Source organism: Pristis pectinata, chromosome 8 (genome assembly GCF_009764475.1).
Source record: "Pristis pectinata isolate sPriPec2 chromosome 8, sPriPec2.1.pri, whole genome shotgun sequence".
Lineage (NCBI taxonomy): Eukaryota > Metazoa > Chordata > Chondrichthyes > Rhinopristiformes > Pristidae > Pristis > Pristis pectinata.
In genome coordinates, this window is record NC_067412.1 from 5,188,433 (window position 1) to 5,215,617 (window position 27,185).

The 27,185-nt window shown below is 42.7% G+C and overlaps 1 protein-coding gene across 1 annotated transcript in view; it reads left to right on the top strand.

The window, feature by feature from the left end:
* The window catches only part of trrap (transformation/transcription domain-associated protein), a 283,953-nt gene that overhangs the window by 72,489 nt on the left and 184,279 nt on the right, over positions 1–27,185 (top strand). The window contains 7 exon segments of the mRNA XM_052021047.1: positions 138–234; positions 4,502–4,623; positions 8,505–8,675; positions 18,254–18,322; positions 23,003–23,122; positions 24,849–24,968; positions 26,829–26,990. Of these exon segments, the coding sequence (XP_051877007.1) occupies positions 138–234; positions 4,502–4,623; positions 8,505–8,675; positions 18,254–18,322; positions 23,003–23,122; positions 24,849–24,968; positions 26,829–26,990 (861 nt within the window).

A 27,185-nucleotide genomic window follows, 5' to 3' on the forward strand; every position in this document is an offset into this window, starting at 1 on the left:
ATTTACAGCAATGTTTATGTGCTGGGAGTATGTGTACGGGTACAAAGCTGTCATCAGTAACAACCGTTGATCGGTTGAATACTTCCATTGAGTAAATGATGGGAATTGACTTGCTGAATGCTTTTATCTTGTTCCAGTTGCTGAACCTGTGCGAGGCTGAGGACATTGCACTTATGAAACTGCCCTGCTACAAAAGCCTGCCTTCACTTGTGCCTTTACGCATTGCTGCCCTGAGTAAGTGAAGCTGTGGTAACATAGAGCAGAAAGCTCTCAAAGCAACTCACATGCTCCTCGTAACTATTTTTCAGTAGATTGAGAAGTGGTTTGGAAAGTATTTAATTTCCAAGTTGTTTTGAAGTTTCTGTAGAGGGAGTTAGTATATCATATTGTTAAGATGATGTACCATGGCTGGTTGCTATGGTGTAGCAGCTGAAGTCTGCCTGAAAATGTGGCTGCTGGTCACTGCCTCGGCCAGTACGTGAGGATACCAAGCACGAAAAGATGCACATAGATCCTATGATGGATTACTCCATATGACATAGGAGCAGGATCAGGCCATTCGGCCCATCAAATCTGTTCCGCCATTCGATCGTGGCTGATTTATTTTTCCCTCTCAACCCCACTGTCCTGCCTTCTCCCTGTAACCTTTGATGCCCCTGCAGACGAACAATAAAAGCACAGAGTCATGGCGAGATGCAGCAGGGATACAGGCCCTTCTTCCCACTGAGTCCGCACCGACCATCTACCACCCATTTACACCAATCCTACACTGATCCCATTTTATTCTCCCCACATCCTTCTCAACTCCCTCAAATTCTAGCACTCACCTATGCAGCAGGGGCAATTTACAGTGGCCAATTAACTTAGCAGACCCATGTACTTTTGGAAGAAGCCATCTGTGGGTAACCATTTTATATTAGATTCCTCCGTGGTTGGTGCAGTTCTGCAGTGTAACTTAATACGAGAACTTCAAGGAAACTCATGAATCTCATTCCCAAATCCTGCAGGCTGTAAAATTTGGACGTGCCCCTTTGGAACATGTTGTGGCAGGTCAGGGAATATTTAAAACTGCACATCACAAGCTTAGTTTTTAAAAAAAAGGTAGAGGATTAAACTGGTTATCAAAAAAAAACTGGAGATGCTGGAAGCCTGAATTGAAATCAGAAAATGCTGGAAATAGTTCACAGGTCAGGCAGCATCTCTGGAGAGAGAAACTGAACTGAAACCTTACTTGTTTCTCTTTCCACAGATGCTGCATGACCTCCTGAGCTTTTCCAGCATTTTCTGTTCTTATAGGTGATTAAATGTATCCAGCATTCTTAGTAACTGATGATCAAAAGCTACATGGGGTTGTGAAGGAAAACTTCCTGCTGCAGAAAGATAATCTGGAACTCACTGCCCCTAAGGCTGGTGGATCAGTCTGAGCTTTCAAAAATTAACAGAGAGGCAACTGAGGGAAAATAATCTGGGCTATAGGGGAGCAGCAGGTAAACTGGATGGCTGTACAAAGGGCCAGCATAGACGGTGGGCTGAATGGCCTTCCACAGCATAACATTTCTTAAGACTCCAAGATTACTATGCTTTTGCCATGCTGCAGCAAAGATATGGAAAAAGTAATCAAAAGAATAAAGCATATTTGCTACGTTAGGACAAGATCTCTTGAGGGAACGAACAAGGTACATAGACGTAATTTAAACATTTCCTGCATTCTTCTATTCGTTTTGCTTTCTCCTTCATTCTAATTGTACAGGGACATGGGAGTGAGGGGAGGCCAATTTACCCCTTAGGCTGTTTTACCATCCAGTTGGTGTTCTGCTGATTTGAATCTTCATGCCTTGGCTCCGTATTCGATGGCCCTGCACTCAAATAAAATCTGCCCGTCTTAATTTTGAAATTTTCCATTGATCCTCAACCTCAGCGTCATTTTGGTGGACAAGTTGTAGGTTTCTGTCACCCTTTGTGTGAGGAGGGCTTCCGGTCTTTGAGTACATCAAGTCCATGTCCAATCCCGACAGAGAAATCCCATTAGTTGTAGAGTTATACAGCACGGAAACAGGCCCTTCGGCCCAACTGGTCCATGCTGATCAAGGTGGTCCATGCTGACCAAGATGGCCCATCCAAGCTAGTCCCAGTTGCCAGTGTCTGGCCCATAACCTTCCAAACCTTTCCAATCCACGTACCTGTCCAACTGTCTTTTAAAGTTATTATTGTACGTGCCTCAACCACTTCCTCTGGCAGCTCGTTCCACATACGTACCATCCTTTGTGTGAAAAAAAATGTTGCCCCTCAAGGTCCTATTAAATCATTCCCCTCTCATCTTAGACCCATGCCCTCCAGTCTCAATCCCATTGCTATGAAACCTGTTCCCCCTCACGTGCCCATCCACTCTCCTTTGATTCTTTTTTCTACCCTAAGGGGTAATTTGCCTGAGTCAATTAAGCTGCCAGCACATTTTTGTGATGTGGGAGGAATCTGTAGCACCTGATCTCTCACAAGATCCAGCAGAGAAGACAAAACTCCACACAGACAGCACCCGAGGTCAGGATCGAACCTGGGTCACATGAATTGCGACATCACTTGTAAGATGCCTAGCTCAGGTTTTAATTTATGCAAAGAAATATTTTACTCTATCTGTTGGTTGGAATTTATTATATTTTTGAGAACCTCCCAGAGATCATCCTATACTCAATATACTATGGGAATAAGGGATTTTTGCTTGTCAAAGTTCACAAGAAGCAGGCCATTCGGCCCATCGAGTCTGCTCCAAGGAAAAGGGAAAAAGAAAAAAATGAGAGATGGGGGGAGGGAAAAAAAACTATTCTAATCCCAATTTCCGGCCTTATCCCCATATCCCTCGATACCCTGACTACTTAGATATCTATCTCTTCCTTAAACGCCTCCAATGATCTGGCCTCCACTGCTGTACCTGGCAAGGAATTCCACAAATTCACCACCCTCTGCCTAAAGAAATTTCTCCTCATCTCTGTTTTAAAACTGTACCCTCTAATTCTAAGATTGTGCCCTCTGGTCCTGGACTCACCCACCAAGGGAAATAGCCTAGCCACATCTACTCTGTCCAGTCCTTTCAACATTTTAAATGTCTCTATGAAGTCCCCTCTCATTCTTCTGTACTCTAGTGAGTACAGTCCAAGAGCCGACAAACGCTCATCATACGTAAGCCCTTTCATTCCGGGAATCATCCTCGTAAATTTCCTCTGAACCCTCTCCAACATCAGCACATCCTTCCTAAGATATGGGGCCCAAAATTGTGCACAGTATTCCAAATGAGGCCTCACTAGTGCCCCGTAAAGCCTCATCAACACTTCCTTACTTTTATGCACTATACCTCTTGAAATGAATGCCAACATAGCATTCGCTTTCTTTACCACCGATCCGACCTGGTGGTTAACCTTTAAGGTATCCTGCACAAGTACCCCTAAGTCCCTTTGTACTTCTGTACTTTGAATCTTCTATCCTTCTAGATAATAATCTGCCCGTTTATTTCTGTTTCCAAAGTGTACAACTGCACATTTCTCAACATTGAATGTCATCTGCCATTTCCTTGCCCATTCTCCTAAACTATCTAGATCTCTCTGCAACCTTCCTGTTTCCTCAATACTCCCTACTCCTCCACCTATCTTGGTGTCATCCGCAAACTTAGCCACAAAACCATTTACTCTATCGTCCAAATCGTTTATGTACAGGGTAAAAAGAAGCGGCGCCAACACCGACCCCTGCGGAACACCACTAGTAACCGGTAGCCAACCAGAACAAGATCCTTTTATTCCTACCCTTTGCTTCCTGCCAACCAGCCAATGCTCCACCCATTCTATTATCCTACCTGTAATTCCATGACCTCTCATCTTATTAATCAGTCTCTTATGCGGCACCTTGTCGAAGGCCTTTTGAAAGTCTAAATACACAACATTTACCGCCTCTCCCTTATCCACCCTACCTGTGATTTCTTTAAAAAAAACTCCAATAGGTTGATCAGGCAGGATCTTCCCTTCACAAAACCATGAAAACCAAGTTGAGTTTATTGTCATATGCACAAGTCCATGTGTGCACAAGCACAATGAAAAACTTGTTGCAGCAGCATCACAGGCACATAGCATCGTATAAGCAGCATTCACAAGAGAAACATAAATTATACAAAATTTTTTACAAGAAAGAACATAATTAGAACAAAAAAAACAAAGTCCATTTCAGTGCAAAGTGGTCATAATGTTGCTAAACTGTAGTGATTACGGTTTTGCCAGTTGGTTCAAGAACTGAATGGTTGAAGTAGCTGTTCTTGAACCTGGTGGTGTGGGACTTCAGGCTTCTGTACCTCTGCAATGGTTGGTGCCTTCCTTGCATCAGTGGCATAAGTCTTTCTGCTGCAGCTGTGGATGCTAATTCACCTTTTGAAGGTGTCCTTCACAGTTTTTTCCACTGGTTTATGTTGTTTTGCAATCTGTGTGAAGGCTATAATTTTGATCCTTTGCTCTCCCTCCAACAGATGCCCTCGCCGCCTGCAATTACCTGCCCCAGTCGCGTGAAAAAATCATTGCTGCGTTATTCAAGGCACTGAACTCGACCAACAACGAACTGCAGGAGGCAGGAGAGGCCTGTATGAGGAAGGTCAGTAATGCTAACTGGAATTGCTGTCCATACACAGGTTTAGAGAAATCCAGTACAAATAATGTTGAATGCTGTATTATTATTTACCAGCATGTTTGTGTCCTAAACTTTGGTGTCTGTAATTGGAATAAAAAAATAATTTGCAGCACGGTAGTGTAGTGGTTAGCGCGATGCTATTACAGCGCCAGCGAACGGGGTTCGATTCCCGTCGCTGTCTGTAAGGAGTTTGTACGTTCTCCCGTGTCTGTGTGGGTTTCCTCCGGGTGCTCCAGTTTCTTCCCACATTGCAAAAAGACGTACAGGTAGGTTAATTTGGGTTTAAAATGGGCCGTGCGGACTCATTGGGCTGGAAGGGCCTGTTACCATGCTGTAAATAAAATTTTTAAAAATTTTAATTTTATTAGAGAAAATAGTGCTACTGGATATACTCACTATATTAATTAACTGTTAATATTTTCCCAAATACCCACTAGCTATATAATATACCTGGTAATGAGATGACAGCAACACAGTTTAAAATCCCCTAGACAGCTGCAGAGCCCTGCAATGACTGTCGTATACCAGGTGTACAGTGCAGTTCACTGCTTGTAATCCAGTCGTTTTCAATACACTTTTTTTGGGAATTGTCTAGTAATTAAAAATAAACATAAATAACCCAGCAAGGTAGGAATTTGGTACTAAAATTAAAGTTGCATTTTTCAGATTCTAACCATAGAACCATACAGCACAAAACAGGCCCTTCGGCCCACCGTGTCGTGCCATCCATCAGACCACCCTCACACTACCTAACCCCTTCGTCCTGCATATCCCTCTAGCTCACATTCCTCCATATGCCTATCCAACAAGCTCTTGAACCTGTTCAATGTATCTGCCTCCACCACCACCCCAGGCAGTGCATTCCATGCACCAACCACTCTCTGGGTGAAAAACCTCCCTCTGACATCTCCCCTGAACCTCCCACCCATAACCTTAAAGCCATGACCTCTCGTCTTGAGCATTGGTGCCCTGGGAAGGAGGCGCTGACTGTCTACTCTATCTATTCCTCTCAATATTTTATATACCTCTATCATGTCTCCTCTCATCTTCCTCCTTTCCAGTGAATAAAGCCCTAGCACCTTAAGCCTCTCCTCATATTCAATACCCTCCAATCCAGGCAACATCCTGGTAAATCTCCTCTGCACCCTCTCCAACGCCTCCACATCCTTCCTATAATGAGGCGACCAGAACTGAACACAGTACTCTAAGTGTGGCCTAACTAGAGTTTTGTAAAGCTGCATCATAACCTCGCGGCTCTTAAACTCAATCCCGCGACTTATGAAAGCCAACATCCCATTGGCCTTCTTAACTGCTCTTTCCACCTGTGAGGCAACTTTCAACGAACTGTGAATATGAACCCCCAGATCCCTCTGCTCCTCCACACTGCCAAGTACCTTGCCGTTTACCCTGTACTCTGCCCTGGAGTTTGTCCTTCCAAAGTGTACCACCTCACACTTCTCCGGATTGAACTCCATCTGCCACTTGTCAGCCCAGCTCTGCATCCTATCAATATCCCTCTGTAAGCTCCGACAGCCCTCCACACCATCCACAACACCGCCGATCTTAGTGTCGTCTGCAAACTTACTAACCCAGCCCTCCACCCCCTCATCTAAGTCATCTATAAACATCACAAAAAGTAGAGGTCCCAGTACTCGTGGACCGTGCATGTAAGTTGTGTAGATCTGTCGCAAGAATTCCTTTCCCAATACCTGAGGCTGTTGGGTGTTTGTTCAAAGGAATCCTGCAGCTGTGATATCATCGAGGTGGCTGAGTGACACTTGAAAGAATCCAAATGTGAAAGGGGAAACAATAGTTTTTCACCTTATGAACATTTTGAAAAATGCCAAATAAAAATTAACCTTAATCACAAGCTAATGTGAAATTTCATACCTATGTGTATTTATTTTGAGGTTTTATATTATTTCAAAGTTGAGTTTATTGTCATATGCACAAGTCTATGTATGCACGGGTGCAATGAAAAACTTACTTGCAGCAGCATCACAGACACGTAGCATTATGTAAACAGCATTCACAAAAGAAAAATAAATTATACATAAATTTTTACAAGAAAAAACACAATGAGAACAAAAAAAAGGTCCATTTTAGTGTAAAGTGATCAAAGTGGTCATTGTGTTGCTAAACTGTAGTGATTAGGGTTGCACTGAGTTTGAAATATTTGATGAAATTACAGCACACACAAAGTTGGTTTCATAAGGCTGAAGAGTTTGTTAAGCACCCCAGTGGCTTAGTACACCATTTAAAGTGCACTTACAGCTAATTTAGCAAAGCATAACTTTTCAACAAGAATTAGTGCCACTGTAAGTGGTTTGTAAATACTTTAGTTCTGGTTAGTTCAACAGATTTCCCTTGCTTCTGTTGAAGGAGACAGCCTATGGAGAGCTAAATCACTGATAGTAAATTCAGAATTTCCACATAAGAGTTGCTGTACTTTTCACAGAACAATGACCATAGCTGTCAGTAGTTTTGCCCCTGTTAAACACCATTTATTCTGGCCCATTAACGTAAAGCCAGGCTATGCTGCTTTCACACATGTGCTCTGTAATTGATATTGGCATGGCTCATTGGAACACGAACAACAGGACTTGCCGCCAGTGACGAGCCACTCGTGCTCACGACTGATGGATGGAGCAATTACAGAGCTGCCTTTTGCAGATCACCCAGTTGTAAAATTTTGGTAAGCACCAACCTAATCCAATGTCTCGAGGCTCCTACATGGTGCAGTGTTTCCACATCGTCACATATTGGCACACCCAGATCAACAAAGTTGCTGAAAAGAAACTTTGACAGCTGGCTAAGCCATACCTCATATAGAAGCATTCAAATTTCTGGCAAAATACGTTTCTGGCATTCTAAATATCAAAAATCAATTAAACAACTGAAAGATTTTTAAGCTTTAAAACATTTAAATTGAATACACTTTACACAATAACAGCATTAAAACAATCTCAGTTTAAGTAAAATATAAATGACCTCGTCCTTCCCCTTCTCCCTTGCATTCTTTCCTCTGTGGGTTGTTGTCATGCAAGGTCTTATCTGGCACAGAATGAAAACCGATACCTTCAGAGATGCTCATCAGGTCGGGCCGTGTCCCAACTAGTTAACATTTCAAGTCAAGAGCTTTCAGATGTAATGAGCCGCGTAGTATTTCCGACGGTTTCCAACTATGTTTTAAATTATGTCGTGTATTTTTTCTTTTGAATGTGACAAGGTAATTCAATAAGGGGTTATACTTGCATTTGGGCTGTGTGTGACATAGCATTCAACAATCCTGTATCCAATCTGAACAAAAGCAAATATTGTTTGTCGCCCTATGAATCCCTGGCTACGCTGTGGTTTTGAAATGTCTAACTGAAGACCTTTAGCAGCTCCCCTAGCTTTTCTTTTGAACTGTTGCTCAATATGAGCCCAATGCTCATCCACAAAGAAGCCATGTCAGAAAGGTGATGCAATGGTTGGTCTGGTCATTTGCTCTGTTTCATAATCCAACCTCCAGCCAGCAATAGCAGGTTTATGAGAAGATTGTTGCTTATGTATTCACTGCCACATATAATTAAACAAGGATATTGGTATAGGTTTATTATTGTCACTTGTACTGAGGTACAGTGAAAAGCTTGTCTTGCTTACCGATCATACAGATCAATTCATTACACAGTGCAGTTACATTGAGTTAGTACAGAGTGCATTGAGTTAGTACAGTTATATTGTTTGGATTATATTGCAGCACTAAATATTTTCACTGAACTGTGCAGGTTTTCAAGAGCCATTGTGCTAAATTTCCTTGCTATAATTGACCAAAGATTATTTTTGCTTGTTTTCCTCATTAGTTTTTGGAGGGAGCTACAATTGAGGTGGATCAAATCCACACACACATGCGGCCACTCCTGATGATGTTGGGTGATTATCGCAGCCTGACTCTGAATGTCGTGAATCGCTTGACGTCTGTCACAAGACTTTTTCCCAACTCCTTCAACGACAAATTCTGTGACCAGATGATGGTAAGTTGACGATCGGTCATCAGTCAACAGTATTGATAATTCGCTAAAATTTACATCAGCCAAAGTTGAATGTGGTGCATAATGAATCCAGGATCTATCTAACTGTGTCTTAAATATATTTAATGAGAGGCTACCTCATTAAGTATATTTAAGACACAGTTAGATTTTTGCATAGTAGGGGAATTAAGGGTTATGGGGAAAAGGCAGGCAGGTGGAGCTGAGTCCACAGCCAGATCAGCCATGATCTTATTGAATGGCGGAGCAGGCTCGACGGGCCAGATGACCTACTCCTGCTCCTATTTCTTACGCTCTCGTGAAGGGAAGTTAAGCTTTTGTCTTTCTTTTTTTGCTGGTTTTCTTTTCTGTGCTTTCCCGTTGATGTTAATTCTGTCCACAACAACATGACATCCTTGAATTGGATGCAAGTTTAACAAGCCAAGTGGTACCATAAATCATTCAAAATGCTGCTGTTCTGGTCTGCAGATTCAGAACTGTGTCCCAGACATTTGACCAGTCAACATTTAAGTTGATTTTTTTTTCCCCAAGCCTAATTTGCTTTGGTAAACAGAACAAGTGTTGCTATTCTTTTTCACTTGAATTGCTCCAAAGGTTTGTAGGGGCCACATTGTGGAGATGTCACAGGCAGCTCAGCTTTAAGCTGTCTTTTCTGTCATTCATTGATTACGTGGCTGATCTGTGCGTTGTTACCATAAGATACCATAAGGAAGACAGTGTCTGCTCTCCCAACTAGACTTGTGATGGGGGAGTCCAGGAGTAGAGAACCCTCACTCCAATTATACAGGGTTCCGGTGAGACCACCTTGGACTATTGTGTACAGGTCTGGTCTCCCTAGCCAAGGAAGGGGAGACGTATGATAGGGGGAGTGAATAGCCACAGGCTTTTCCTCCCCAGGGTAGGGGAGTCTAAAACTAGAGGGCAGAGGTTTAAGGTGAAAGGGGACCTAAGGAGCAAGTTTTCCACAGAGGGTGGTGGGTATATGGAAAAGCTGCCAGGGGAAGTGGTAGAGGTGAGTACAATTATAACTTTTATAGACGTTTGGCCGGGTACATGGATAGGAAAGGTTTAGAGGGATATGTGTCTAATGTTGGCAAATGGGACTGGCTTAGTTAGGCAACTTGGTCAATATGGACGAGTTGGGCTGAAGGGCCTGTTTCCGTATAGCTCTATGAATTTATATGGGAACAGAATTAGGCCATTCGGCCCATTGAGTCTGCTCCACTATTCAATCATGGCTGATTTTTTTTTCCCCAATCCCATTCTCCCTGTAATCCTTAACTCTCTTATCGATCTCTGCTTTAAATACACCCAATGACTTGGCCTCCACAGGCCCCTGTAGCAACAAATTGCACAGATTCACCACCCTCTAGTTGAAGAAGTTCCTCCTCATCTCAATTTTAAAGGGGCATCCCTTTATTCTGAGGCTGTGCCCTCGGATCCTGGACTCTCCCACTGATGGAAACATCCTCTCCATGTCCACTCCATCCAGGCCTTTTGGTTAATTCCATCCATGTGCTGTTGCTCAAAATCCTTTCATACCTTCGTCAGCAAGAGCATCATATTTAAAGTCATTAATAGAGTTAACACCCACTACTTTGTGGGAGAGAATGCCACACTTTTACTACCCAGCATGTGATAACTTTTCTCTTGAGAGGCTTTAGTGTAATTTCCCCACCAGCAGAAGATATTTTGCAGTTAATGCCCCACTAATTCTTCCAAATCTGGAAAAAAAAACAAACCCCTGACCTTTATTCCAGGGCATAGACATCTAATTTATGAAATCTTTCCTCGCAATCTAACCCTTGGAGCCCTGGTAACATTCTACACTCCCTGCATTGATAGGAAGCCTTTGAAGTGTAGTGCACAGAACTATGCACATTAAACCAGTTATAGTCCCGCAAGGACTTGATTCTCTCTTTATTTATCCCTCTAGTTATAAGCAGTAGCTATTCATCCATTTCATTTTGAAATATAATTGACTGCTGTGTTTTGATGATCTGTGTAGATGGACTTTTAAATGTTGTTTTGGTCTCCACTGAATTTTCACCACTTAGGTTTATTTCTGTTTTAAAAATAACATTATCTCTCTCCCACACCTTTAGAATGCAGTTACCAAAGGGAGTGCAATCACAATGTTTAAAAGACATTTGGATAGGTGCTTGGATAGGAAAGGTTTAGAGGGATTATAGGCCAAATGCTGGCAAATAGGATGCTCTTAGATGGGCATCTTGGTTGGCATGGACCAGTTGGGCTGAAGGGCCTGTTTCTGTGCTGTATAACTCTCTTGCATAGCTTTATGCAAGCATGAGTTTGGTCTCCCTAGCATAGACAAGATCCACATTATTGTATTGACAATTGACACTGGATCAATATCAGATTTATTATCACTGACTTGTATGTCGTGAAATTTGTTGTTTTGCATCAGCAGTACAGTGCAAAGACATAATATTACTGTAAATTACAAAAATAAATAAACAGTGCAAAAAAAAAGGAATAACGAGGTAATGTTCATGGACCGTTCAGAAATCTGATGGCGGAGGGGAAGAAGCTATTTCTGAATCATTTTGAGTGTGGGTCTTCAGGCTCCTGTACCTCCTCCCCGATGGTAGTAACGAGAAGAGGGCATGTCCCGGGTGGTGAAGGTCCTTAGTGATGGATGCCGCCTTCTTGAGGTACCACCTCTTAAGGATGTCCTCAGTGGTGGGGAGGGTTGTGTCCGTGATGGAGCTGGCTGAATCTACAATCCTCTGCAGCCTCTTGCGATCCTGCACATTGGAGCCTCCATACACCAGGCTGTGATGCATAAGACTTGTGGGTTTGCACTTGAACAGCAACTGACACCATTGATCTGGCAAATGTGTCTGGGCAGACTCGAATCTGTAATGAATACCAAGCTGCAGAATGAATTTCTGATTCCTCCACTTGGTGGAGGGCCAAGTTCACATTAGATTAAGAGCAAATCAATTTCCCATTTTTAAAGTGTATCTCTCTCTGTCACTTTTACTCATTCAGACTGAGCTTAAAAATCCAATAATATTTCTTTCAGTTGACAGCTGGTAGAGATCTGTGAAGGCTCTTGTATTGCTTTTGCTGGTGGATGTGAGGCTCTGTTGCTGTGGTCTTTGCTTTCAACCTATGTAATGCTTGAACAAATGCTAAGCCTCTCTCCGGGACTGAGTGTTCTTATCTATAGTTGTACCTGTGTGGTTTCCTTTATTTGTGTAGCCCAGGGTTTCTGAGTCGAGTGTGGAGACGTGTGCCAGTTGCAGGAGTTGTTGAGAACATCACGAGTTTGATGCCCTTTCACTCATTGTTTAAGGCACTGAATGATCTGTCACGCACTGATTGTAGTTGCAGTGAGTTTTCCTGATTTCCTGACAGGATTTCTCTCTGGGTGAGCAACTGGGCAGATTGTAAGTCTGGTTACATTAGGACTATGAGATATTGAACCCTTTAGCTAGTTCCCTGGCTAAAAATGTGCAACTCAGCATAACTGAGTGGATGAATCTGTGGCCTTCTGGTCTTTCTGAATTAAGCAGAGATGAGGGTTTGAGGTTGCCAGTAAATGTTTACTGATTCTAAAGGGCACTGAGCTCTGTGCACCACATCACACCACTGGCGATGGCATACAAACCAGAAACACATCCAGGCTGAAGCAAGCTTTGTATGAAAGTAAATGATGGAGCAGTGATTTCTACATGAGAAAGAGAATATTGTGAGTTTTGATGAGGGTGGCACAAGGGTGCAGCAGTTACTGATGCAGGTTTGATCCTGACCTCTGGTGCTGTCTAGCTGGAGTTTGCGCATTCTCCCTGCAACTGCACAGGTTTCCCCTGGGTGTCTGCTTTCCTCCCAAAAAAAAAAATTGCTGGCGGGAGCCTTGGTTGCTGTACACTGCTCTTAGTGTGGGGTGGGGGGTGGGGGGGGGGTAGTTCATTGAAAGGATAAGTTAGAGGAAAACAAGTTGGGGTGGTTAAAGCCCAATGAGACAAATTGGGTGTGAGCATTGAGTAGGCCTCAGCTGGCAGAACTTAAGGCCCTACCTCCAGGTTGCCTTGGTGGTCCTTTGACACCTCTCCACTATCAATGGCCTTTGAACATTTCCCTTAAAATGGTTTTGATTAGATGTCTAAAAACTGTTCAAGTCAATGACTAAAGCAATGTATTTACTAGTTTATGTGCTAGGAATTAAAAGCATTTAATGCAGGTAACTGATTTGTTAAATTTTACTTAATCTTGGCAACCCAGTTCAAATGAATGAGGTCGCACTCCACATGGCTGAAGGAGTCCTTGGCTCAGGGTGTTTGTGCTTTGTCCTTGGACTTTGTGCTGAGCCCAGAGGTGGAGCAGGAGGTCAGCTGTGCTGACATCCAACTTGCGGCTTGTTCCTGACTTCTGGGTTGGTATGTGCAGGTGTGTAGCCCGGGTACGAACTGACCCTCACGCAGGCTGCTGGCTCCAAATCAGTTGGTCTGACCCATTGCGGATGTGTTTCCATTTGATACGGGGCCACTTTCAGTATGAGTGGGTTATTTATACATTTGCCTGCTATGGTAAATCACATAGTGCCCTTGTATAACTTAATTCGGGTAGAAGTAGGCAGAGTTACCTTGGAGTTAAGAATGAAGCAATGAATGATCATTTCTGTAATTATAGTTTACTGAGGATGTTGAAAGCTTATTTCAAAATGGTATGGATAATGTTGGTGAATATTCTGCCTTAATTGGTCAGGAAATTTTAAATTGGAAAATTGCATGAAGCAGTGACTGAGGATAATGTATAATTGTAGGGTAAGCGTCCTTTCTATCTAATGAAGTAGAAAGCCTGCATGATGATTTTTCAGGTGCAGTCCAAATCATATTTGGAAGTATAAACAAAGACAGCTCCAGTTGTGTTTTGGTAGTTGACTTCTTTTTGTCTGGCTGAAACATTTTGCTTCGATTTTGGATGAAGAAAAGTGTTTAACCATTTGAGTACGATAGTTGAATTTAGCCGCACTGTAGAACCCACAGATAACTTAATAATTTTCCTGTTCCTGGTTTGGACACTTGTAGTTGTACTGACTGGACCTTTTCAGTTGAGAACAAGAACAAAAAAACCATGCTGGAAATGCTCAGCAATAATTTTTAATGATAGGTGCTCAGTCCGAAATAACCATTTGCCACCACAGATGCTACCTTACCTGCTGGGCATTTTGAGCAATTTCTGTTTGTGTTTCAGACTTATAGCATCCTCATTAGTTTGCTTTCACTCCCAACTCTGTTTGCCTTTGATCACCAAGGAAAATCTATATTTTTTGTTGAAAACTATTTAAGTATTATTTTTAAAGGGTTTAAAGTCGAGTTTATTGTCATATGCACAATTACATGTGTGCACAGGTGCAATGAAAAACTTGCAGCAGCATCACAGGCACAGAGCATTAGAGACACAACATTCACAAGAAAATCATAAATGGAACTTAAATTATACAAAATTGTACAAGAAAGAACACAATTAGAACAAAAAAAGAATGTGTTGTAGTGCAAAGTGATCTTAGTGTTGCTATACCGAGGTAGTGATTAGGGTTGTGCAGGTTGGTTCAAGAACCAAATGGTTGAAGGGAAGTAGCTGTTCCTGAACCTGGTGGTGTGGGACTTCAGGCTTCTGTACCTCCTGCCCGATGGTAGCTGTGGGAAGATGGCATGGCCCGGATGGTGGGGATCTTTGATGGATGTTGCCTTCCTGAGGCAGCACCTCCTGTAGATACTTTCAATGGTGGGGCCCGTGATATATGGGTAGAGTCCACTACCCTCTGCAGCTTCTTGCGTTCCTGCGTATTCAAATTGCTGTACCAGACAGTCCACATATAGGATTTGTGGGGCTGATGTATAGTTCCATAAAAAATAATGAGGCAAGGCCCATTGTTCATGCTAGCCATCAAGTAACTATATATACTAACCACACTTTCTTGCATTCGGTCTGTAGCCTTCTCTACCATGGTGTTTCCAGTGCTCATATCAACATATTTTAAATGTTTTGAGAGTTTCTGCCTCCACCAACCCCGCAGGTAATGTGATCCAGATTTTGATTGCCCTCTGGGTGAAAAAATTCTTCTGCATATGTCCTCCAAATCTCTTACCCCTTGAACATATGCCCTCTAGTCATAGACACCTCTGCTCTGGGGATAAGTTTTTCACTATCTAGCCTATATATGTCCCTTATTATTTTCTATACCTTTATCAGGTCATCCCTCCGTCTCCTCTGCTCCAAAGCAAACAAACCCACGGAACCACTCTCCTCATAAACTGAAATGTTGCATCCCAGGCATCGCTGGCAGTGCAGTTGCATCCTTCCTATAGTGTGGTGACCAGAAATGTCTGCAGTACTCCCAACTCTGGCCTAACCAACGTTTTATTAAGTTGTACCTTAAGCTCCCTGCTCTTGCATTCTGTGCTCAGCTAATGAAGGCAAGTATCCCATATCTTCACCACCTTATCTACCTGTGCTGTTGCCTTCAGGGATGCTTGGACATGTACACCAAGGTCTCTCTGTTCCTCAGTACTCTGTAGTGTCTTACCATTCACTGTGTTTGTCCTAATCTTACTAATCCTCCCAAAACGCATTCCCTCACAGTTTTCAGGATTAAATGCCGTCTGCCATTTCTCTATGACTATTTTACCAATCGATCAATATCATTCTGTAGCTGAAGACTATGCTCATCACTATCAAAAACCACTACCAAACTCTGTGTCATCTGCACACTTGCTCATCGTATCTCCTACATCCAGATCTGGGTTGTTGAATGTGTATAACAAACTGGGAAGAGCCCCAGCACCATTCCCTGTGATGCACCACTGGTCACATGCTTCCAGTGGCAGGCACAGCCCTTAACCATTATCTTCTGCCTCCTCTCACCACTGCAATTTCAGTTTGCCAAATAGCCCTGGATCTCGAGTTCTTATCGTTGGCACCAATGTCTTAATGTCAACATTGTCAGAGGCCTTACTGAAGTCCATGTAGACGACATCAACTACACTACCCTCATCGATACTCTTTGTCACCTCATCAAAAAAGTTTCAGTCAAGTTAGTCAGACAGGACCTTCCCTTAGCAAAGCTATGCCGATTATCCCTGATAATTCCTGCTCTACAAGTGTGGATTAACCCTGTGTCTCAGAATTTTTTTCCAATGATTTCCCTGGCCTGATAAAATTATTGTTCTTTCCATGAAGGTTGGATACCTGGGGGATTTGGCATATGGACACTCCACAAATCATGGGGACCAATAGGTATGAGCAGAGAAAGAGGTGGGAGCACTACTTTTAACATGCTCAAAAGACACTCCATTGTTAGCAAGCTCCTGCATGGGTGATGATGATGGGGCACTGTGGATGGGTTATTAACTGCTGCCTGCATATTGAATTTTAGGTCTCGTATGGCAGAGGTGCTTTCTGTTGTAGTGTTTCAATGATTTCAGGATGAACTACTTTGAAATTATTGAAGAAATGCAATTTTGTATATTGTGCCAATTTAATTAAACTTTCTGAACCCAGTGAGATGCATTGTATCGTTCTGATAATCTTAATTTCTTTTGTGAATGTATTGTCGTGATTTATAATTATTGTGCTCATTAATGAGATGACCCTGAGCTTTTAGTGAAAGGCTCTGTCATTAAAATCAATGCAGCAAATTGTTCCATTGTGAAGGACGTTTGTACACAATGTCTCAAAGTTTGGTAATGCAAAGTTAAAATTTAAAAAAGGGGCCATTTAACTCCTCAGCAATTCAGACAGGATATCTTTTCTGCTCCCAGGCTCTTTGTAACCAGCACCTTGCTGGTCAGGGGACAGGTGAGCCAAAGATGTATGTATTATGTAGACACAGGAGACTGCAGATGCAGGAATCTGGAGCAAAAAACAAACCGCTGGAGGAACTCAACGGGTCAGGCAGCATCTGTGGAGGGAAATGGACAGTCGACGTCTTGGGTCCAGATGGATAGAGGGGAGATTGCCAGTATAAAGAGGTGAGGGGAAGAGGTGGAGCAGGAGTTGGCAAGCGCTAGGTTGTTCCAGGCAAGGAGGGGTGATAGGCAGGTGAAGGAGGGGAGAGTGGAGATAGCAACAGGGGTTGGGAGGTGGTAGGTAGAGGCAGCAAAGGGCTGCAGATGATGGAATCTGAAAGGAAAGGAAGGTGGAGAACTTTATTATGTAAGCTGTTTGGACCACATGGAATTCTGTGGAATGTGCTTTGCATTCTATGTTGAAATATTTAGGTGTTGTTCACTGCTGGTGGCTTTATTAATTGTGTAAGAAATTGTTAGATTGTAGATTGTAGCAGCTTGATGCCATTGAGCATTGTGTAGTTCTATTTCCAAAGGCACTTCAAAGTCCATTGTCTTGGTGTAGGACTAGTGGGTTCTGTCTAAGGATTTCAGGGTTCTTCTCTTAATAAATTGGCTTATTATTGTTACATGTACCAAGGTACAGTGGAAAAACTTTGTTTTGCATACCATCTGTACAGATCATTTCATCACATCAGTACATTGAGGTAGTACAAGGGAAAAGAATAACAGAATGCAGAAGAAAGTGTTACAGTTACAGAGAAAGTGCAGTGCAGGTAGACAATAAGGTGCAAGACCATAATGAGGTAGATTGTGAGGTCAAGAGTCCATCTTATTGTACTAGAGGACTGTTCAGTAGTCTTATAACAGTGGGATAGAAGCTGTCCCTGAACCTGGTGGTATGTGCTTTCAGGCTTTTGTATCTTCTGCCCGATGGGAGAAGGAAGAAGAGAGAATGTCTAGGGTGGGAGGAGTTTGATCACATTGGCTGCTTTACTGAGGCAGCGAGAAGTGTAGACAGAGTCCATGGAGAGGAGGCTGGTTTCCGTGATGTGCTAACTCTGCAGTTTCTTGCGGTCATGGGCAGAGCAGTTGCCGTACCAAGCTGTGATGCATCCAGATGGGATGCTTTCTATTGTGCATCAATAAAAATTGATGAGGGTCAAAGGGACATGCCAAATTTCTTTAGTCTCCTGAGGAAGTAGAGGTGCTGGTGAGCTTTCTTGGCTGTGGCATCTACGTGGTTGGACCTGGACAGGTTATTGGTGATGTCCACTCCTAGGAACTTGAACCTCTCAACCCTTTCGACTTCCGTGCCGTTGATGTAAACAGGAGTGTGTGCACCGCCCTCCTTCCTGAAACAATCTCACCACTTTATAGTTATTTTACTGACACCAGTTGTATTTATTTAATTCTTTCATTCACTGTGTTCAAATTCAGAAATTCTCTTGTTGGGATTTGAACTTTCATTCTTTGGACAGTTTGTTGCACCCATGCCTGAGTAGCATGAGAATAGTGCTGTCTGATTTTTCAATCACTGGATTATAAAGTGAATCTGGAAAGTTTTGGGTTTTTAAACTTGTTCATTAATTTCCGCAGTGCAGAGGTGAGGCATCTGGAAATTGCAAATGCCATTGTAATGCCAGTTCAGATTCTATATTCGCTCACTTGTAGATTAAATGAGCTAATGAATTCAGTGTGAAAGCTATTCTAATGGATGGAAATTTTTCTTTCCAAACACAGCAACACCTGCGTAAATGGATGGAGGTGGTGGTCCTCACACATAAAGGAGGACAAAGGAGCGATGGGAACGTAAGTCCTGAATAAAACTACTGCAACACTTTGTCACAAACCTTTCTGATGCCTTTAAAGAAATAATACTGAAAACAATCTATTGTGATTGGGGATTTACTTCAATGGGTGTATTATAATGAAGCCTGTGGGGTTGATTGTTCTTTCCTAATGACAGGTAACTTTGAGAAAGCTATAACCTGATTATAATTGACAAAACTTTGTACTTTATTATTTCAAGGATGGCTTAATTAAATTCTAAGTTTCCGACGAATTTTAAGTCCTTTGACTTTTTGGAGCAATTAACATGAGAAATTTGCAAATTATCTGTTTCTGAAGAATCGTTTGAGAGTTTCAAACTTAAGGAATGTTGGTCTCTCAGCAGCTGTAATATCTTAAAACTGAAAAAGCAGGAGAGAATGCTGAGGATGCCAAAGGCAATTTAGGTGTTCCCTTCTTGCATTCTCACCCTTCCTCAGATCTTCCTCCTCTACCACGTCCCTCCCTGAGCAGAAGTGGAGCAAATTAATTTTTGAAGCTGAATGTTTGGCCATAGAAAGTAAGTGGATGTAAAATTTCCAATAGCGATGTTTTATGGAAGACTATAGTACTCTCCCAGCCAAAGTCCAAAACGAACCAATCGTTTCTGCTTGTGGGATTTTGCAAACTTGACTGCTTCCCTTGCCCATCAACCAGCAGTGATTTTGTTTCAACAAAGAGACTTGAAAGCAAACAGCCTTTGGACACCCTGAGGGGGTGAAAATGGTGCACATGCTTTCAGTTCCAACCTACCAGGTTGGTTCTTAGTACTGTATTGTAACAAAGTCGCTCGGTTGCTGAAATGGCATCCAGAGATCCAGACTGTTGAGTTGGAGGCAAGAGTTCAAATCCCCTTTTGGGGAATTTAAAATTCAAGTAATTAAGTACTTCTGGGATAAGAAGCTAGTCTCAGTCATGGTAACCCTGAAGGACCGGATTGTCGTAAAAACCCATCTGGTTCCATTGTCCTTCAAGGAATGGAATCCGGCATTCTTGCCTGGTCTGTACGAGGCTCCAGAGCCACAGCGGTCTCTCCTCTTGCCCTCTGAAATGCCCCAGCAGCCAGATATGGGCAGGGAGTGCTGGCCTTAGCACAGAAGCCCATTGCCAGTGAACACACAAGTAAATGTGAGAAATACCAATGCCCCTCTTGTCAGCTTTTCTCATGTAGACTTCCGATTCAAGGTGACTGTGCATTACATTAAACTTTCCCGCTCCCTACCATCTCCTGCCCTCCCAGTAAGCCAAAGAAATCCGTATGGGGAAGCTGTTGAGCTCTCTGTGCAAGCACGTCTTGTGATGGCACAGATTCTTCAGGCTTGCTTGCTTTTTCCTGTAACTTTTGATGGGCTGTTGATGTTTCCTTACTGCCCTTGTGATATCAAACGCAACCCAAGTTCTGAAGTGGAAAAAATATGTATTGGTTTGTGCAATTACCATAAAAAAAACGCTTAAGTTCTACTGACTCTCTACGGAACTTTATAGCTTTCCCGGAATCCTTGGTTTGTGGCGTTAGACTGTTTGTTTTGCCAACCGTGTTTATTTGTGTCTTATTAAGCATTGCTTGGTGTTCTTCTTTCACAATGACTTTGTGGTAATCCCAAATTCAGTTCTGTAATTCAGCAGTAAAGGATTTTTAAAACATAAGTGGCGTTAACAACAGCCATGTTTGAGTTGGCTCTTTAATCCAAATTCCCTTGTTCTTTCCCTCGCAACCTTGCTGTGCTGTCACACTGGAGGAAGGACCTGCATCTGTCAAATCAAAATGTTTCGGACATAACATCGTAGAATTCGGCCCACAGAGTTCTACCAGCTCTCAGCAGTGTAACCTGGAGAATCGCACTTTCCCCCCCCATTCTTTCAGCATATCCCTGCAAATTATTTTCCATCAAATGCTGACCAACTCCCCTGGCAAGCCCTAATTCCACCACTCTTGTAGGCAATGAGTTTCAGATGATAACAACACCCCGTGTAAAAGTAAAAAGTTTTTCTCCAACCTGCCCCCTGTGTGTTTTACTCCCCTGGCTTCGAACCTTCCCCTCCGAACAGCTATCCTCCAATTATCTTGTCGTTTTCTTGGACCTCTGCTAAATCTCCTTTGCTCCAAGGAGAACAACCCCATCTTTCCCCTTCCAACTTGCAGCTGAAATCCTTCACTCCTGGAACCATTCAAGTAAATCTCCCCTGCTTCAAGTTCAGGTTCAAGTTTACTTTTTATCACGGGCACACATGCACAAAAGGCTATTGTATGGACCTCTTGTACGATAAGATGGACTCCTGACCTCACAATCTACCTCGTCATGGCCTTGCACCTTATTGTCTACCTGCACTGCACTTCCTCTGTAACTGTTGCACTATATTCTGCATTCTGTTATTGCTTCTCCCTTGTACTACCACGATGAAATGATCTGTATGGATGACGTTGCAAAACAAAGTTTTTCACTGTACCTCGGTGCATGTGACAATAATAAACCAATTGCCAGATGCCATGAAAATTGGCTTTATGCAGCAGCAGTACATTACAAGACGAGGACAAACACAAGTTACTGTAAACTTAAATTAACATAAATTTTAATAATTCTCCTAGGACCTTCAGATCCTTACTAAAGCTGGGTGACCAGAATTGGGAGCAATACTCCAGTTGTGGGCCAACCAGTGCTTTATACAGCTTCAACATTGCTAATCTGCTTTTGCACACTTTTGCCCCTATTTATGAATCGCAGAATCCTGTATGACTTCAAATATAAATCATAGAACAATATAGTGCAGGAACAGGCCCTTCAGTCCACCATGTCTGTGCCAACCATGACGCAAATTAAACTAATCCCTTTTGCTAATGACTCTTTTTGCATGTCCTGCCGCTTACAAGGATTTATGGATATGTACACCCAGCATTTTCTTCAGTGCTGTACCATTTATTCTGTACTGTGTCCCCTTATTCTTTCCGTCAAAATGTATCACTTCAGCAAAACCAAGGCATCATTTCCAGACCTGTACCATTCTCAAATGCATAGTTGATTATTGAGAGTGTATGCACCTATGGTGAAACGATGGTCTGGTGAATTTCTGGGGTTTTGTTCCCTCATTCCTTTCATACATTCACTCAGTCTTGTTATCACGAGCAGCACCTAATGCCTGTCCTGTTCGATTTCCTTTGTGTCCTCATTTTTGTTTTGGTTTAGCCTGCCATGGAGGGGGTAGAGGTGAGAATTCTGGTTAAGGCCGTGAGTGCAGCAGGAAGTTCTCCAGCAGTATCGTGGTGTTTTCTGTCTTGTATTCAGCTGTGGTTGTAGTGCATTTGTTCAGAGTGTGCATCCTGCTTGAACTTGAAGTGCTGTGGAAATTTTTAGTGGTCGTCTTTTCTGTGCCCTTGTGAGGTTCGTCTGAAATATTCAAAAGTCATGTGCATGTGGAGAAGTTGTGTATAGGGATCTTAATTTGTTTGTTTTGCTGAGGCTGGGATTGTTAACCATGCAATACCCTGCATTATTTCTCTGAATGCTTTCAGCTTTGTCTCCCACTTCTGGGAGAACAAGCAGTAACCGAAAGCTACTTAGTGATCTGCTTGGTAGCCGAGGAATTAAATTGGCTGGACCTCGGCCTTTGGTGGAGTCCAGGCTAAGAACTAACTCCGAGGACCTATCCAATTCACTGAATTAAACTCAACCACTGAACCTCTTCCACTCTCGTGAGTTAAGGAAGATCTTTTATATAAAAGCAAAAATTGCTGAAAATACTCAGCTGGTCAGGCAGCATCTGTAGAATGAGAAACAGTTAATGCTCCAGGCCTTGATGGTTCTGATGAAGGGTCCTAGTCTTGAAACGTTAACTATTTCTCTCTCCACAGATGCTGCCTGACCTGCTGAGTATTTCCAGCATCTTCTGCTTTTACTTCAGATTTTCAGCCTCTACAGTTTTTTTTGATTTTCAAGCTCTTTTAAAGTTCCTTTTGTAATATTTTAATTTCCTCTGTCTTCCCCTCTGCTAGCCTTCACCCCATCCCCAGCCCCACACCCATCCTTGTCATTGCTTGTCACAGGAATCTAGGATATGGGCAGGAGGAGGTCATTAAATAAGACCACAATTTGACCTTGATGTCAATGACATTTTCTTATACGCCCATATCTTGGTATCTAAATGTTTATCAATTTGCTAAAATAATGAGTGTATGGTATTATGTTAATTGAAAATACAGGAGGGTAGTGATTTTGAAACAGCTGTTTCTTTGTACATGTGATATTGGGCAGTTTGCCTGATGCAAATATTCATAGCAGTGAATTACTGATGGGATTTCTTTACTGGGCAGTTTAATATAAATCGTAGAAGTAAATAACAAGTGGTTAATTGGCCACGTTTTATTCCTGCCACCCATCTCTTGCCATTTCACGTAAAAGCAGCACTTTGTAAGACAAGTGATTTTTTGGATTATTTAGCTGATTTTTTTTTTGTTTGGAATGCTCAGCAACTAGATATCAGTTCGTCTGAGGAGAGACTTCTATGGAGCTGCTTCAGCTGACGTTTTATTTAATTTTTCATCAACGTTGTCTAACAGCCTCAGGAGCGGGCAGAGCTGTGTGCATAGTTAATGGATTGATGCATTACATCTCTACGGTAACCTGGTTCAGTGGCCCTCTTTGTAACCTCTCTAATTTGCTTGCTCAGGAAATGAAGATCTGCTCGGCCATCATTAATCTGTTTCACTTGATTCCGGCTGCACCTCAGACCCTGGTGAAGCCCCTACTAGAGGTGGTGATGAAGACTGAAAGGGCCATGCTTATCGAGGTAATAACTCTATCCAGTATAATTCTCCAGCTCTTCAACACCATCCTCCCCCATCTACCCACAAAGGGGGGGAGCACGGGCAGTGCAGTGGCACAGTTAGTAGAGCTACTGCCTCGCAGTGCCAGAGACCCGGGTTCAATCCTGACCTGAGGATGCTGTCCCGTTCTCCCTGTGACTGGGTGCATTTCTCCGGGTGCTCTGGTTTCCTCCCACATCCCAAAGACGTGCAGGTTGGTAGTTTAATTGGCCAGTATAAATTCTGCCTGGTGTGTAGGTGAGTGGTAGAATCTGGGGGGCGGGTAGTCAATGGGAAAGGGAGTGTGAGGAGGACAAAAGTGAGATTAATTGAGGGGCAACTTTCCACACAGAAGGTGGTGAGTATATGGAACGAGCTGGCAGAGGAAGTTGTAGAGGCAGGTACAGTTACAATATCTAAAAGACATTTGGACAGGTATGTGGATAGGAAAGGTTTATTGGGATATGGGTGAAATGAAGGCAAATGGGACTAACTCAGATAGTCATCACATCTGCATGGATGAGCTGGGCTGAAGGGCCTGTTTTTGTGCCGTGTAGTTCTATGACTCTAATATGGGGTGTTGTAAATGTGTGGTTGATGGCCAGTGTTGTCTTTGGCTGCAGGGACTGTTTCTGTGCCCTTCCTCTCTGACCCATGGCCACTAAAGCAGGGACTTAACCGATGGCATTCCTGCAGAAAGCTGCAGTTCGCATTTCACAGTGGTCACCCATCAGCCATGTCCACATATGTTTAATTGTATAATTCCTAGAAATAAAACTACTTTTTAAAAAATTTTAAACACAATATAAGCAACTTTTGTTATAGTCTGTGTCGGATCCAGTTGTTTTCCAATCCGCAGGTTCTTTCAGGAGTCCAAGAATGAGTTGAAAGCGGCTTGGTGTTTCACAAAGTTTTATAGGAAAAGTTTAAAACAAAGAAACAGTCACAGAGCACATGGCACAAGCTTTATTACTAGGAGATGAGCCGAGACAAAGGAACAAAAAATGAGCTGGGGGCGAGGTGGGTAGAGAGTGTTTAATAAAAAACAACACCTTTTATACCTGAGATAAGAGGTACTCCTTAGCTAACAATAGTCCAATCAGAAAACCTATCAGATACCTGTGGCCAAACCAACCAATGATTTGGAAGCATGAAGATCAGTTTATATGGGAGAAGGCTATTTTGTGATCCTAGCTTGGGGATTGGGGAGGAGCCAGAAAGAGAGGTTGGTTCAGGTGTGGCCATTTGTGTGAGTGTGTGTGGGGGAAGGGTGGGCATGAGGTTGTGTATGGCTCCATGAGTAGAAAGAAGAAGGGGAGAAAATTAACAATAGGAAATCATTAAAATAACTGAGCTGGGGAGACGAGACTGAAGATGCTGGAAATTTGGACCAACACACAAAGGAGCTGGAGGGATCTCGACCCGAAACATTTGCGGTTCATTTCTCTCCTGACCTGCTGAGTTCCTCCAGCTCCTATGTGTGTTGCTCCAAAACGATAACTGTTGACTAGATTCATTGAAGTGAAGGTCCATTAGCAAACCATAGAATTCAGATCCTCATGAGCCCTGGATCCAGAACCTAACACTGACATTGTTATCAAGTATTTACGTTCTGCATACTGCTTACGTACTGCATTAGCTGAACAAATAGCTTTTTTTGTGTCTAGTTAGAATTGAACTGAATTCCTGTATTATGTCCCTCTCATGCAGGCTGGGAGTCCATTCCGTGAACCCCTGATCAAGTTTCTGACCCGTTACCCGGCACAAACTGTTGAGCTTTTTATGATGGAAGCCACTTTGAATGATCCTCAGTGGAGCAGAATGTTCATGGTAATGCTCATTAACCCTCTGGAGTCCTGCATCTTCAAGTCGCTCTCTGGTAAAGCAGCTGTGTGCTCTCTGATTACGGTGCAGCTCTGTTGATTTTGCTGGACGTCATTGCTTCAGACTGGCTTGGGATTAACTCAGAGGCTGTAGTGTCATGACCAATCACCACTGCCTTGGCATTGTCTCATGGCAACAGAAACATGGCACCCCTACTGCCTGAAAAACTAACTGCAGCGACGAATTTCCTAAGGATCTTGTAAAAAGATCACTGATTGACCTTACCCGCATCTAAATATATGTATAAACCGGTGTGTGTAAAGTCACTGAAGGAAAACAAAGCTAACATTGGATTATGCTCCTGATCCTTCATGTCTGGAGTAGACTGTAGCTAGTTCCCATAATGTAGGGAAACCTTCTCCCAAATGAATGCTAATAAATTATTTTGAGCACAGTAAATACTTGACAGATGAATCCATTTTGAAGAGCTGCATTATTTGGTGGTGTTTTTACCTACATTTCTGTGAGTTGATCCAGTGGAGATACATCAGAATGATAACTTGGGATTTTCCTTTTCAGAGCAGAGGTTTAATGGAGGTATTCACGACTTGGGCGGTTTTGGCAAGAGGGTGTGCAGTTAGTGGATGTGGTTTTGAGCTAATCTGCCAATGAGCTAGAGGGAAGATGATAAATTTACACAGAAAGCACACCCAAAATAGCGGTGAGCAGTGAGTCAGTAGTACCTTTCCACAGGAATTGATTAGTTACGTAAAGTTAAAAAAGTTATAGGGAAATGGAGCAAGAGGGGAGAAAGGGGACTAATGAGCACTCTTTTGGAGAGGTAAGAACGGCTGAATGGCCTTCTATGCTTTAGAAATTACTTCCAAAATTGTAGGGTAACTTTCTGAGATTAGGGAACATTTGAGATTTAATGTGATTGGGTAGGTTTGTACCAGCTTGTCCGGTTTGATTCTTTTCTCCATTTGGGAGATAATTGTTCTCACATTAACTATAGATGTGTTTTAAGCTGAGGAAGATAGTGCTGACGGATATTATAATCATTCTGTGTTTGAAGCGCATGCTTTTGCATCTTAATGAAATGGGGACTAAATTCAACAGTGCTACATAAACCGTCAAATCACGAGAGGCTCATTTGTTCCTACGCACCTGCTCCTTCATTCAACCAAATGATGGCTGATCTTTCACCTCAACATCCCTTTCTTGCACCAATCCTATATCCCTTTATTCTCTAAATATCTATAAATCTATCAATCTCTGTCTTGAATATACTCGACGACTGAGTCTCCAAGTTCCTCGGGTAATAATTCCAAAGGTTTACACAATTTTGCAGAGGTAGTCTCACCAGCACCCTTGTAATTGGAGTGAGACATCTCTTGAACTCAGCTCCTCTTGCAATAATGGCATGCATGTTATTTGCCTTCCTAATCGCTTCTGTACTTGCATGTTAACTTTTAGTGTTAACTTGCCAGACATGCATGTCCCTCAACACTAACAACTTTCATTCTCTTACCATTTCAAAATAAAAATACTCTTTCTAATGTTCTTTCTATAAAGTTTTCTCACTTAATGTTCCATCTGCTGTGCCTTTGCCCATTCATTTACCTGCTGCATCTCGTGCTGAAACCCCTCTGCATCCTCCTCACAGCCCACACTGCCTGCAGTTTTGTCTCATCAGTAAACCGACGTATTCCACCTGGTCCCCTCATCCGAATCATTGATATTGTGTGTGAACAGCTAGGAGGGCCCCAGCACCAATCTCTGCAGCATGCCACTGGTTACTGGATACCGGTTACAAGTACAGCATTTTAAGACTAATAATTCCTTGTTATGTTTACTTTTCTCCAGAGTTTCCTGAAGCACAAGGATGCAAAGCCTCTCCGTGATGTACTTGCAGCCACACCAGGTCGCTTCGTCAACCTGCTGTTTCCTGGAGCACAAGCTGCTGTCAGGCCTGGTTCTCCCAGTACCAGCACCATTCGCTTAGACCTCCAGTTCCAAGCCATTAAGGTGAACAAATCTTTCTAGATGTGCTAGAGAAACATGAGCTGCTGTAAAGATGTGCTGCTGTGGTCCTGAAATAGCCTTGATATGCTTATGCTACATTGAATTCTGTTGCTCTTCTATTTATTCAAAGTCGAGTTTATTGTCATATGCACAAGTCCATGTGTGCACAGGTGCAATGAAAAACTTACTTGCAGCAGC